Below are 15548 nucleotides of genomic sequence, written 5' to 3'. Positions count from 1 at the left end.
TTTTTATATTAAAGATAAGTGATTCAACTTCTACCATCATCTCCTTGGTCTTCAGTTGACTACACAAAAAGACAGAATGGGTCTATGTGGGTCTCAGAGGGTTAAAGAGAATATATTATGTATCTTTATTATATAAAAAGTAAATAATAATCATAATTATGAAAATTATATATATAATCTATTAAAGAGGACATTATGTATATTTTCAACAATTCTATACAACTTCCTTGAATCTGAAGAATATGTTTGTCAAGTTTTATGCAAAGAAACTATTATTTATTTCCCAGGACCCCTTTCTTCCCTTGTATTAAACAGTGTTTTGGTGGGTGTAGCAACACACCACATTTTCATTATTCTCTTCCCTGCTACCCAGCCCACACAAAGAGTAAAAAAAAAATATATATATATATATATATATTTTTTTTTTACAAACTGAGCAGTACAATATGTAAGCAGTGTTTCTGGCTCCAAAAAGCACAGCTAGACAATGTAGTGCTCATGTCCCCTTGTGACATCACCAAGGGAACTCATTATGAACAGCTTGTTTCGGCTTCTTAATCTGAATACTTAAACCCTGGCCAGTATCTATGTTCTTTCCCCAGCATCCAAATAACATTTCAGACTGAACAGAGATCCATGCGAAGACAAAACACATGTTCCATAGAGGATGGCGTAGTTCTATACCAGCTAGTCAGCCATACTAGACTCTACACCCAATGCTGCCTGACAAGACATCCTGTTCGGTCTTGATCAGAACGGTAAACTGATCTTAGTTAGTCAAGGACTGCATTTGATCATACTCCCCAAAGAATGAAAAGCCAAAACAGATTGTTTAATGATTTAACTGTTCAGCAAGCAGAAATATTAAAAGGAGATATATTAAATGATACAGTATTAGCATATATTGCAGGATATTGTTTAAAAATAAACTGGTTTTAAATGCAGTTTAAAATCATCCGATATGATAAGACACCCCTGGTGTGACCCTCATCATGATAGCTGTCATCTTCTCTGACTGGTCCATTAGAGACATTCCTGTAACTGTCCTGGATGTGTAGGGTAATGTAGGTAGGCACACACACACAATGCGGTTATAATAATGTTAGGGGATATGATCAGAATAACAAGCAGGTTAAATCATGGGACAAGAAGCAAAAAAAATTTATTCTAAATAAATAGGTAATATGTACCAAAACAAATCTGAAATTCTGGAGGGAAAACAATTTATAAATCTCCTCTATTGGCTGTTAATCAATTTATAAATATTATGGCCTGAATACCAAAAAAACAACAACACTCTCAACACAGCAAAACCAATCAATTCCAAACTGTTATTGATAATATTCCATCTCAGATGTCCTGGTCTTCAAGCAACAGGTGATCATCATTAAATGACAACCATGGCCAATGAGCGGCAACATTGTGCCATATTGGTTGGCATGACACATCATGAAAATACAATGAACAAGCCTTTCAAGAAGGCCCAGATTATGATAAATAGCACCAAATCAAATACCTAACTGTGATACCTAAGTAGCACCAAACCAGCAACACTCAACATGCTCCTGCTAATAGCATGTTGAGTGGTTCATAGTTTCAGCCAATCACTAAAGTCAGAAGAGGATGTCACGGACCCTGGGAGCCAGGCTGATGTCACAGAGCCTGGGAGCCAGGCTGATGATGTCACAGACCCTGGGAGTCAGGCTGATGTTCTCACATTTTAAGTCAGAGGTTCCTTAATTGATCCCCTTGGGGAAATTCATGAATTCAGGATTGCAAGACAGAATGTCAAAATGTTGTCAAAATGCTGACCATTGGCAGTTTTCTTTATCATATTTGACTAAAATAATGTCTGGGTTTTCATCACCTCTTTGTCTTTGACACACAGAATATACATATAGTGTGTAATACTTTACAGTGGTCATACTCCAGTGTATTTACCTGTACAACTTTGAAGGATATTTTCTCAACTTGGTTTGGCAACACTTGATATTGACTTGAACAAAGCTGGCTTTATATTAGGAGCATAGAAACAATAAAGGGATTGCTACGGTATTGCTTTCCAACAGCGTAGAAAACGAAATGTCTCACTAGGTCGATGAAAAGGATGCAACCAGGAAAGACAACAATCTGCTGACAAGCGACTGAATGAGTTATTTCCTGAAAAAATCATGAGCACTTCTCTGGTTAAGTATATTTAAAATGATGAGCACTTCTCTGGTTAAGTATGATATTTAAAATGATGAGCACTTCTCTGGTTAAGTATGATATTTAAAATGATGAGCACTTCTCTGGTACAGATTCCTGCCAAGGTAATGGTATTACAACTGGAATATGTCCCCGGGGACCACACTGTGGCTGCCCACTGCTCCTAAATAGTTAGGATGGGTCAAATGCAGAAGACAAATTTCCCCAAGGGGATTAATAAAGGTTCCAATTAACTCGATTATTGCACGTGGGAAACTCAAATGTTACAGATTTCTTGAGTCAATTTATAAATTAGTGGAAGTTCCAACTATTAGTGGACTAAGATTGTATCATGAGACTAGATGACCAATGCCCTCTAACTGTAGAATCATGCTCCTGTGAACAAATAAGGCCTGAACCCATAGTTTAAGAAACCTGGACCGAACCCTTGATTCATATAAAGTAGCCAGGGGGCAGGCTAAGTAGTGTTTGGTGCGGGATGAGTGACTAGGGCTAAGTAGTGTTTGTTCCGGGATGAGTGACTAGGGCTAAGTAGTGTTTGGTCCGGGATGAGTGACTAGGGCTAAGCAGAGTTTAGTCTGGGGTGAGTGACTATAGGGCTAAGCAGAGTTTGGTCTGGGGTGAGTGACTATAGGGCTAAGCAGAGTTTGGTCTGGGGTGAGTGACTAAGGGGAGGGTTCAACCTTAGACCCAGATTACTGGATCTATTTCAGGGTCATTTTTGGTCATTCTGGGTCCTGTACCACAATTTAAGATTTGTCATTAACACATGGGGGCGCTGATCCCCCTTCATCGCCAGGTCTGCGACATTTGCGAGTGCTTAAAATATATCTTATATTATATCTATGAGTCTAATAACGTCGTCGAGTCTCAGTAAGTTGCTTCCAGTCAACATGCCGAGAGATTGTTTTTTCAGCCGTACATTTCCGTTTTATACCGTTTTGAATAGAGTATGGTTTGGGTGCTTTTCAGTCATTCCAGGAGAAAGACGAGAAAGGCATTTGACTGTAATCCAGTAATCACGTTGTAATTTTTCGGCTGATTATCTAATCATCCTGAAATCAACGCTAGATTGTCATTATGTCTCCTCGTGCATACATGAAATGACCGTCGTAGTGGGGCACTCGCCCCTCCCCCCACCGCAGCCAACGGTAAACAGCCATACACGTCCACAGATAGCTGTGATCGCGGTAGAAATAAATGTCAGATCAACGATCAAATTTATATATAATGTACTTACCTTGTATCAGATGTAATGCAAAAGAAAATCCAAATATCTGATCGCAATTCCAAATAATGCTTGTGGAGGTCCGTACCACACTACCGACCGTTTCACAATGACGGGCGGGCGGAGTTACTGTTTGATGCCAGAACTGGCTCGCCTGAGTATTTAAACCCCCCCCCCCCCCACCCCGGCTCAGATCGGCTCCTAAAACACACCAGCCCATTTTCAATGAGATGCAATAGCTCCGCCTGGCAGTAGAGGGCGGTGTTGACCGTCTGCCAGCTCAGACAGGGTCTGAAGGCTATACCAGAGGCTGCAGCTATGAATTATTAATAGATATAGCGAATCAACGAAATAACGATCCCGTTTCTGGCGCTGAACGCATGGCGGGCAATAACGAGTTAACTCGTTTCCGGCGCAGATTGTGTTAAGAGGCATTTGTGGTTAAAAAAGGTCTTGATGGAATCTTTTCTTAAATAAATAAAGATAAATTCAGAAGCATGTGATGTGTGAACCGGGCTTAAACACAGATGTATAGAACAAGCTCACTGATAGGCCTTTCACACCGGCAGGGCTCCGTGCCGGTTCCCGAACCTATTCTTGAACCGGCTGGCATGTTCACATCAGAAATAATTGGTTTGGAACGTGAAAAATCGGTGCTCAGCTGGAACCGAAAATGTTTGGTTTTTCGTTGCGAATCGTGACATCATCAGTGGGCGTGTCATATTCTAGGCTGTCAAGACAAGCGAAAACGGCACACAGCAGAGGTTTGGCATTGCACTCAATCGATCCATTCAACAGGAAGCGATTTGCGACTGATCTCAAAATTAGATTAGATTAAAATGTATTGTTATTATACAGCACAAGTACAATACACCATCCAACCAGAGTGGATAAATAAATGCTTCAGAAAAAAAAATTCGTGGAGAAAGGCTTAGTGAGCCTCAGCGCGCAAGCCACACAAACAGACACGTACTGTATATGTGTGAAATTAATCGTTCCAGCAAAGTAGGCTTCTATTATTCTAATGACTGTTTTATTGGGTATCATAGTAGAAAGTCCTACTGTAGAACATGACATATTAGCATGACATCTCATTTATTAATGCCAATACTGAACGACTGCGCAATTGGCTCCTGACAAGTGTAAACTATAGATTAGTCTGTCGCAGTCAGACGCTTTAGCTCAACTGGTTAGTGCGGCTGCCTGTGGTCACAGGTTCAAATCTCTCAGTTACAAAAGTTTATTTTTATTTCATTCATTTATGCATTTATTTATCCACTCTGGTTGGATGGTGTATTGTACTTGTGCTGTATAATGACAATACATTTGAATCTAACCTCATCTTGAGATCGCTACCTGTTGAGTGGATCGGCATGGTGCAGATGCAATGCCGAACCTTTGAAGCCGTTTTGCAGACAGCACATTTTGCCACTGTTGTGTTTACTTTAGCCTGAGTAACGCCCCCTGTTGATGACGGAAGATGGTGGACCGTTGGTTCTGCTTAAATAGGTGTAAACGCGGGCTGGTTTGCCAGAAAGCACCAAGGTTCAGAGGCTCCAGAACGGAGCCGGAGCTTGAACCGGAGCCCTGCCGGTGTGAAAGCACCCATAGATGTGAGATGTGACAGTGGGAGAGAAGTGGCCCAACACTAAAAACATCAACCGCCGTGTTTCCTGGGAGTAAGAGGAACGAGGTTCGGAACAACCCCACACAGTGAAGTGGCCAAGACAGAAGTAGCAGACATTCTTCACCCCTCAAAACAGAAGTAGCAGACATTCTTCACCCCTCAAAACAGAAGTAGCAGACATTCTTCACACCTCAAAACTGAAGTAGCAGACATTCTTCACCCCTCAAAACAGAAGTAGCAGGTATTCTTCACCCCTCAAAACAGAAGTAGCAGACATTCTTCACCACTCAAAACAGAAGTAGCAGCCTTTCATCACCCCTCAAACCAGAAGTAGCAGCCTTTCTTCACCCCTCAAAAGAACCACTTCTTTCTGAACCACGGATCTTGCTATAGAACTATAAGAAGTCTCCTGGAGGCAGGCTTTGGCTGAGGCTGGGGTTAAGGTATAAGATGATCCTTTATTGATTATAAGATGATGGCTTCGGGCTAGGGTTAGGGCTAGGGTTGGGGGTAGGGCAGGGGCTGTCTGCGGGGCTGGGGGAGCCAAGCAGGCTGATATCAGGCATGCTGGAGACCACAGACTGGATCTCTGGGTCCGAGCCATCATCGGAACCATCACTGTCGGCTTCTGACTGCTGCTGGTGGCTCACCACCACACTGGAGGAGGAACAGATAAGAGTCAGATTGTTTGCATTAAGATATTTAGATTAGCCTGTTAAACCCTAGCCATATTTTCAGAAACATCGCCTAAAAGTATATACCCAAGTAAATGAAGAATTGCTCCACAACTACAAGGTTAATTTGCATGTTCTTGGTATCTAGGGACATCTATGAACCTCAGGGAATGTATTCCCAGTGTCAGATATATATTATTTTTCATATTTGACGGTGAATAACACCATGCTAACAATGATCAAAAGCAAAAAGATGCCACTGAGCTCACTCAGCAACTTACAGTATATAGAACAAGTATAGTAAAAAGCTAAGCAAATGAACAAAGGGCAGATCATTTGCAGGGGTTTTCGTAGATACAGTACAGAATTTTGCCATCTGGACACATGCAATATGAAATATGAATATAGAATATCAGGCCTATAAATGGCTTTATATGGTCAAGTGATACATCATTTTAATGCCAAGATCTCCTCTGTTGGATTCTGGTGTTAAATCTGAATTCAGTACCACCAAACGACCGATAGAGACTGCAAATTAAATCTACTGTAAGTACAGTTACTTTTGTATAATGGCGAGAGCTGCGTCAAAAATCGCCAGATTGAAACACGTTTTTTTCCTCGACGTTCACGGAAAGCTAAAGAAACAATATACGTTGTATTTTATCGCAATAAAGTTGGGGTTTGTTCCACCCGTGAGATATAAACATGACAATATTCACATCAATATTTGTAAGAAATGTAGACATCCATTGAAAACCCTGGGTCTCCTCTTTCTTAGGACTACAACGATTTCATAATGGCTTCCTGTTCGCGCGTCTAAATGGTCAGTTTTACGGTGCAATGCGCAGAGATTTTTATAAGCTCATATTTCGCACACTCAAAATCATTGCTAAACAAACGTAGTGCTGAACATATACACGTTGACTGCTGTTTTGATAGGGTTAGGGTCTTTACTCTTGGCTACATTTGAAACAGAAACACAACATCACTTAATACGGACTGTATTGATCTATTTTTGACGTGAAATAAATATTGGCCCAGTAACGGGTTAAACCTGATAAAATTCTCGGAAATTCCATTAAGGGATCAAATTAAAGTTGTGATGTCAGAGCTATTCAATTACTGTCACCAAGCATATCTTACCTACAGTACGTTGGGCTGGTTTTACTAACTTTAATGGACTTGAAGTGCAAAATACAAATATTGGACTCGGTATCGGCAGATACTCAGCCAGGTTTGACCAGGTTCTAAAGACAGGCCACAGCACGGCTAAACCCTGACTAGTGGAAACAAGGCATTACAATATGTGTACAATACGTCAGTAGGAGGGTTACACATCTGGCGGCTAAGGGTAAGTGCAAGTGGTAATATTAAATGACTCAGATCGGGACCCGGGGACAAAATAACTAGATTGGAACATCCCTACCAAATACACTTCGCAAGTATACTCTCAGAAAAGTACATTTGTGTAGAAATATAGTTTTAACACACTTATTGTGCTAAAGATATACACAATTTGACATGGGGGAAGTGACACACTGGATTAACCTCTTAAACCCTAGCCATATTTTCTGAAAATTCAATCTTAGCTGGAACTTAAAAACAGGCAACCAGTATAAAAAAAATTATAATAATTAAAACAAGCCCCATTTTGCCCGATCCTTAAAGTTCTTTAACTAGTGCTTCTGTCCATTATAAATACTGAACAGAATAATGTCATCAGTCCTCCCCTTGTCCATGTAGACCTGAATCTTAGTGTGTGTTTGTACATATTACCTGGATATGCTGTGGTCTGGTCTGCGGGTTTCAAACCTGGAGATATAGGTACACTTGGACCACTACACACACACACACACACACACACACACACACACACACACACACACACACACACACACACACACACAAAGACAGAAAAAGAGAGAGATTTTGTTATTTGTTAACACTTTACTTGAAGTGATGGTCATAAGGCATCATGATGGGGGACCCTGATGGAAACAAGACAAACGTCTTTCTCAGGTCTGCATCCCCTTAACAATTGTATGTATTGAGCCGTACTGTATTGTACCCATTCTGCAATCTGTTTTCATTCATTCATTCATTCATTCATGATTGTATTATAATTAGTGCTGTCAGGCGATTAAAAAAATTAATCTAATTAATTACAGGATTTGTAATTCATTAATCTAATTAATCGCATTTTAATCGCATAACCATTTTATGCCTGATATTCTATATTCTATAATCACATTTCAAATTGCATGTGTCCGGATGGCAGAATTCAGTACAGTATCTACAAAACTTTCTGTTTAATCATCTTCCATCTATTAATTTGCTTAGATTTTTCAGGTCTGGTCAATTTGAGCATAGTGTTATTCACAGTCAAAGATAAAAAAAAAATTTATTGATATTCTCATTTGGTTCATTACAATTTACTCAAGCCTAGTAACAGACACAGTATTTCGGACACTGGGAATACATTCCCTGAGATCCATAGATGTCCCTAGAATCAGATACCAAGAACATGCAAATGGACCATATAAAAAAAAGTCTGTAATGTGTATTCTACGTTCTTATGGAATGAATGAGATAAAAAAAAAATCTTTTTTTTGTAATCAATTTTGAGTTAATTTTCATAACGCGATAATTTGCTGTGTAATTAATTAATCTAATTAACGCGATAAACTGACAGCCCTAATTATAATCACATTGTACGTGCTGTATATATCACATCATAAAATTTATTTATTTTATTTAACCTTTATTTATCCAGGCAAGAAGGAAGAACAAATTATTATATACAAAAACAGCCTGACCAAAAAGCAACAGCCTTTTGAGGGAAGGGGGGTGGGAGGCTGCAACAAAAACAAGGTTATGTACATGCATACAAGTAAATAAAATACAAAATTACAGTAGCAATAGTATACAAGGAAAATTACAATAAATAAGGGAGAGAGAAGGAAAGAGAGAGAGGAGGTAAAAGAGAAAGGGAGAGTGAGAACCAGAGGGAGAGAGAGAGAAGAAAGGAGGTAGGTGAGGGGGCTTAGGGGGAGGAGAGAAGAGTCTGAGGGCTATGCGTGCGCTTGGGAGGCAGTCAGTTATGATCGGTTACAGATTTTGTTTAAAAACCTGTTAAGCTGTAGGAATATTTCGCCTAAAGGTACCTGCCTAAGTAACTGGACGATTGCTTCACTTCTGCAAGGTCAATTAGCATGTTCTTGGTATTTAGAAACATCTAGGGACCTGGGGGTATGTATTTCCAGTGTCAGAAATATTGTGTCTGTTACTAGGCTGAGTAAATTGTAATGAAGAAAAGGAGAATATAAATTATGATTTATGATTTTTGCATCTTTGATCAAAAATTGATACGGGTAGGAGAAAATGCTCACTGAGCTCATTCACCACCTTATTGAGATCATGTGTACAAAAAAACCAAGCAAATGAATAAAGGGAAGATGATTAAACAGAAGGATTTGTAGATACAGTAATTAGTGATAATCGATATTAATTATAAATTCATATTTGACCTTGAACTTGACCTTATTATGGCCAAATCATACATCTATGGATAGGGAAAGTGCTCCTCTTTCCAATGGCAGGGTTGAATCTGGATTTAGTCATTTCCTTGCGGTTTTTACGATAATTAGCATTTTCCGATAAATTCGTATTTCCGATAAATCGTATAAAACATTGACTACTGTTTTTGATAGGGTTATGGTCTTTACTCTTGGCTACAAAAAACATATTTAAAAACATTAACCTCTTAACATCCATTCTTTGCCGACCTCTAGTGGCTCGGGTGTGCATTTCTTCTAATACAATAATAGATAGAATTAAAGCCCTATTTGTTGCCTGTCGATTGCACTTTCAGGTGACAAAATCCGTTCAGCGGTTCTCGAGTTACATGCCGATATGTGAGGCGTGCCCCAAAGTACACAAAAGTACACATTACACATTACGCATTTTTTTTTGTCAAATCAGTTGTGCAATAGTCACTTTTGGTGAGTTGTTTCTATACAATTCAGTTATATGACATTTAGGTATGACACAGGACTACACAAGCATTTTTAGTATAGAAATGTGTCAACAGACCAAAGCAGGGAACCACAATATTATGCAGAATGTAATATCATAACTGTCTATTACTTTTCTTGCAATTGAGCCAATTTTCCTTAGGTACGGTTTTGAGGTGTGTGTTCAACAGAATGTAGTATCAAAAACACATTCACAAAAAGTATGGGTTACTGAATGCTGAACTGCACTATTATAATCACTAAGCCAGACCTTACCTGTGTCCCTGTATCACTTGTCTCTGCTGCCCTTTGATAAAAAAAACGTCCCTATGTCCATTTTCCTTTTTTTTGGGCATATTTCAGTTAGTCACAGTAAAAGTCACCTAGTAAAAGTGAGATAATTGACAATATCAAAACATGCTAGGGCTGTACCGAATTGTTCGAAGCTTCGTTCATAATGTTGACATTCAAATTCTAAATCAACATAAAAAATTGTAAAAAAAAAAAAAAAAAAAAAAAAAAAAATTATTTGCCAAGGTATGGCGAGTGCCATACCTTGCCATACCAAAATGACACCCCTGCGTGCAGGCTTTGGGGATGGTGAGTTTGATGAAGTTGCTGGACCTTAGGTTGTAATCAGAAGTGGAGACGTGCAGAAGGAAGCAGAGGTAGAGAGGTGTTTTACCAAGTATGGTTTTATAGATGACTTGAAGCCAGTAACGAAGCCTTCTGGTGTGAAGAGATGTCCAGTCCACCAGGTTATAAAGGTCACAGTGGTGAGTGATGAAGGGTGCACTAGTGGCAAAATGGATGGCGGAATGATGGAGTATGTCAAGTTTTCTGAGGGCACACTGGGATGCCATTCTATAGATGGTGTTGCCATAGTCAAATATAGGGAGGATGGTCATCTTGACAAGAGTGTGTTTGGCAAATAATCTTTATTACGGTAAAGGAAGCTCAGACGAGCTTGGACTTTGGCCCGCAGGTGTTTTATGCGAGTAGAGAAGGAGAGGGATGGGTCTAGCCTGAGGCCAAGGTATTTATAAGAAGTATAAAAAAAAAAAAAAAAGTAGTAGTAGAACGCGCTCACCTCACTAGACTTGACACTGGGTGCTGTAACCTCTGATATCATACATAAAAATAGGGAAACAATGTCCAGGCACGCACTCCAGGTTTTTCCAAATTTATTGGCAGCCTGAAATCATATCATGACGTTTCGGTGTGAACACACCTTGTTCAGAATGGCTTGCATGCCTGGACATTGTTTCCCTATTTTTATTTATAAGAAGTAACAAACTCCAGCTCGGAGCCGTCAGCACAGGTGATTTTAGGGGTGCTAGCAGTGTCATGCTTTCTGTCAAAGAGCATACTTGGAGTCTTCGTGGAGTTGAGAAGAAGGTGGAGACTGTGAAAGGACTGTTCAATAGCGGTAAAACTAATTTGAAGAGTGGATACTGCAGAGTGGACTGAAGGGCCTGCTGAGTACAAGATGGTGTCGTCAGCGTATAGATGGATCTGTGAATTGCCAGCAGCCTTGGCTACATCGTTGATGTAGACAGAGAACAGAAAGGGACTCAAGATGGAGCCTTGAGGCACCCCTTTAGAGATGTTGGGAGGGTCGGACAAGATGTTTTCTGTCTTCACCTGCTGAACACGATTAGCAAGGTAGCTGGCAAACCAACTGCAGGATTTTGAAGAAAGGCTAATGCTGGAGAGCCTCTGTAGGAGGATGAGATGGTTGAATGAATCGAATACTTTGGTTAAATCAATAAAGGCGGAACTTCAAGATGGCGGCCGTGCAGTAAGCAACTCACACCACATGCTCCCGGTGGTAATTGACTAAACTATCTGAAAACACGTTGAATTCTGAATACCCCCGAGAAAAACGAATGGGAAGACAATTTCAAGGTTACTCTGTCGTGAAGATGAAATGGAGAACTCTGAATCAGAAGGAACAGGCGATAAGGAGTCGGAGATAAGCAGACGCTCCACCAGGCACAGACAGACCCATATTCCGGAGGCTTTGGGCCTAGGAACGATTAGCAAGAAGCTAACGGCGGTAGACGCCAGGATACAGATGGCGAATAGGGCTGAACTAAGCGCTAGCAAAGAGATACACAAGGAAGAGATAACAGCAGGTGCGGAGACGGGAGAGGGAGAAGGAAAGACGGCTATGACAATGGAAAACATGCGCTTGCTCTTGAGAGAAGATGCAGAAAGAAGCCACCAGACAATGGAAGCCATGCGCACGCTCTTGTCAGAAGAAGCGGAAAAAAGAAACCAACAGACAATGGAAGCCATGCGCTTACTGTTGAAAGAAGAAGCGGAAAAAAGGAACCAGCAGTTAATGGGGGAATTTGCGCGGGAGAATAATGATACAGACTCAAGTTGAAGATAGTTTAGTCAAGTTAGACGTTAAATAACAGAAATGAGAAAAAGGGAGCATGAGGTTAGGGCATACTAGGAGGGTAGAGCGGCAGGAGAGAGAGAAAGGCAGGTAAGATGCATCCTGTTAGTAGGAAGCAGAGAGGGACCTGTGGGAAGTCGGAAAAGAGGAGGGTCAGAAGTCCACGCCCAATAGGGGGGGACATTAGCTTTATATGTGGGGTCTGGGGATATTTGTGTTTTTTCTTTTATTATTTATTATTACAGGACACTTCGGCTGGAACACCACATCACAAAACATGGAGGAAAGAGGGGGGAGGGGGGCAAGAAGAGAGTGGGCAACATAGGACATAGGGATGAGTAGGAACGAAATAAAATATATGAGCTGGAACGTGAGGGGAATGAGCCACATTATTAAGCTAAAACAGATTCTAGGGAAGATAAAGAGATCAGGAGCGAAAATAGTTTATTTACAGGAAACACACAACACTGGGGAAGATGTCAGGAGAATTGAGAATAGATGGCAAGGACAGGTCTACTCGGCCCCATTCAACTCACAAGCTAGAGGAGTGATGATACTGATAGACAAGTCGATACCATTTACTTTAAGAAATAAAATTGTAGACCCGGGAGGGAGATTTATAATATTAAGCGGTACTATAGCCTCCATGCAGGTGAACCTAGTAAATATATATGGTCCAAACAATGATGACCCGCTGTTTTTTCAAGAACTGTTTATGAAAATGGCGACTCTCACGGGCCAGTTCATCATGGGGGGAGACTTTTAACTGCGTGAGGAGACCGGAAATAGATAAATCAGGGGGGGGGGATACCTCCCACGGAAGAACAAAGAAAGTAATGGATACGTTTATGAGAGACCTCGACTTGGTGGAGATATGGAGAAAACTAAACCCAGGCAAGAGGGAATATTCGTGCGCTTCTAAATTACTAAGTAGGCCAACGTTTTCTAGAATAGAAATTTTTTTTGTTTCGTCGAGCTTGATATCTAAATTTACAGGAAGTGAATATGACAGTAGATTACTGTCTGACCATTCTCCAATGACGTTAAGTATGAACATGCCGGAAATAGCGAAGGCACCCCCTAGATTTAGACTCCAAACCACATGGCTCAACAACCCGAAATGTATGACTTTTATAGGTGAAAAAATAGACATGTACTTCTCCATAAATACAGACCAGACAAGTGCAACGGTGAGATGGGAGGCATTTAAGGCGTATATAAGGGGAGAAATGATAAGCTATACTAAACATAAATCTAAAGAACATTATAAACAAATGGAGGACATAGAAAGACAGGTGAAAGAAGTGGAAAAACAGCTATATAGAGGAGAAGACCCAGCAAAACAGAGGGAATTGCGGGTATTAAAGGCCCAGTACAAACATCTATCCACTACAAAGATAACATCGGACTTACAGTGGCTAAAACAGTCGTACTACGACCAAGGGGAAAAAGCAGGCAAGATACTAGCGTGGAGAATTAGAAAGGCACAAACAGAAAGAATGATAAATACGATCAAATTAGGGAATGGACTTGAAACGAATGACCGAATAGAAATAAATAACGCCTTTAAGGAATATTATGAAAAGTTATATAAATCGGAATACCCGAAAGACACAGAGCAACAAAAGGAATTCCTGGACAAGTTAGAATTCCCAAAAATAACGGAAGAGGAACAGAAACAGTTTGACCAAGAGCTAACGATAGAAGAATTAAACGAGGCGCTTACGGTTATGAATAGTGGGAAGGTGGCGGGCCCAGATGGGATACCAACAGAAATATACAAGAGATTCGCAGGGAAACTGCTACCCCATCTACTGGAAATGTTCAATGAAGCATATGAAGAGGGGACTTTGCCTCCATCCTTAAGATCGGCGATGATTTCGGTACTTAACCGGGTAAACCACCCTCGGACACAACTTCATATCGTCCTGTGTCCCTCATATCCTGTGATACGAATATTTTATGTAAGGTGCTAGCTAGGCGCATAGAGGAGTCGGTTCCACATCTGATTAAAAATTACCAGAACGGATTTGTATTGGGAAGACAGGGGTTTCATAACATTAGGAGATTACTAAATGTTCTTCACACTAAGAAAAACGAAAAAGACCACGCAGCTCTGTCATTAGACGCCGAAAAAAAGGCATTTGACAGGATTGAGTGGGGATATCTGTTTGAAACACTTAAAAGGTTCGGGTTTGGAGAAGGATATATAAAAATGGATCAGGATTCTATACACAGACCCAATGGTCAAAATAACTACGAACAACCAAATATCGACACCGTTTAAACTACAGAGATCTACCAGACAGGAATGTCCGATTTCTCCGTTGCTATTTCTGTTCCCAATCGAACCATTAGCGATGACGATTAGACAGGACCCGGGAATCACAGGGATGAGAATAGGGGGTATGGAGCATCGCCCATCGCTTTTCGCGGACGATATAATACTATACTTAACTAAATTGGATACCTCAATTAGAAATGCGAATGAAATACTGGAGAAATTTGGAGTATTTTCAGGATATAAGACGAATCAAAATAAAAGCGCACTTATGTTACTAAATGAGAAGGAAAGGGAGAAAGCACCGGTGCACACGCAGTTTGCGAACTCCCCCAAGGGGTTTACATATTTGGGGATAAAGATAACCCCGGAGATTAAAGACTTAGTACAGAGTAATTACGACTATATTGCCTAAATTCCTATACCTATTCCAATCAATCCCAATGCCCTTGCCTGAAACCTTCTTTCGGAGATTGAAAACGATGTTCACACGTTTCATATGGAACAATAAAAAACCCAGGTTGAGACTGACACTCCTTTACCTCCCGTATGACAGAGGAGGGCTTAGACTTCGAGATATGAGGCTTTATTACTGGGCGGCACAGCTCAGGACAGCAATGTTTTACTTTCAACAGACAGATATACCGGCTTGGATGGAGATAGAAAAAGAGGAGACAAAGATAACACTAGGCGCATATATGTATTCACGACAGAGTAGCTTGTTGATAAAAGTACAAAGAACCCGTTCCTCAAAAATACAGTAAGGATCTGGCACAAGGCGCATTTACACTTAGGTAGAAGAGATAAATTATCGGGGTATACACCAATCTGGGGGAATGAGGAATTTAAACCGGGAAGGAATGATGGGGGATTCAAAAATTGGGCAGAAAGGGGTTTGGGTAAGATTAAAGACTTATACAAAGAGGGGGAATTGATGACCTTCGAACAGATAGTAAGCACATTTGAAATCCCAAGATCACATAGATTTAAATACTTTCAAATCAGGAGCTACGTAGTCTCAAAGAACAGGGGCACAGAGGAACCACCCACATCCATAATAGAAAGGCTTACTAGGGACAATATGGTGGGAAGAGGACAATTATCCAAGTT

General features: G+C 40.5%; 1 protein-coding gene across 3 annotated transcripts in view; it reads right to left on the bottom strand.

Moving 5' to 3' along the window:
• Positions 1–4845: 4845 nt before the first annotated feature.
• The window catches only part of ttll4 (tubulin tyrosine ligase-like family, member 4), a 132925-nt gene continuing 122222 nt past the window's right edge, over positions 4846–15548 (bottom strand). For all 3 annotated transcript variants that reach the window (XM_084314543.1, XM_084314544.1, XM_084314545.1), the window contains 2 exons: positions 7514–7575; positions 4846–5720 (listed from right to left, as the gene is read on the bottom strand). In XM_084314543.1, coding sequence (XP_084170669.1) covers positions 5522–5720; positions 7514–7575 — 261 coding nt within the window. In that variant the 3' untranslated portion in view covers positions 4846–5521. The remainder of the gene's footprint in view (positions 5721–7513; positions 7576–15548) is intronic.

The sequence above is a fragment of the Notolepis coatsorum genome (assembly GCF_963971535.1).
Source record: "Notolepis coatsorum genome assembly, chromosome: 5".
In the NCBI taxonomy this organism is placed as follows: Eukaryota; Metazoa; Chordata; class Actinopteri; order Aulopiformes; family Paralepididae; genus Notolepis; species Notolepis coatsorum.
The sequence above is the reverse complement of the archived record's forward strand: the minus strand, read 5'-3'. Positions and strand labels throughout refer to the sequence as shown.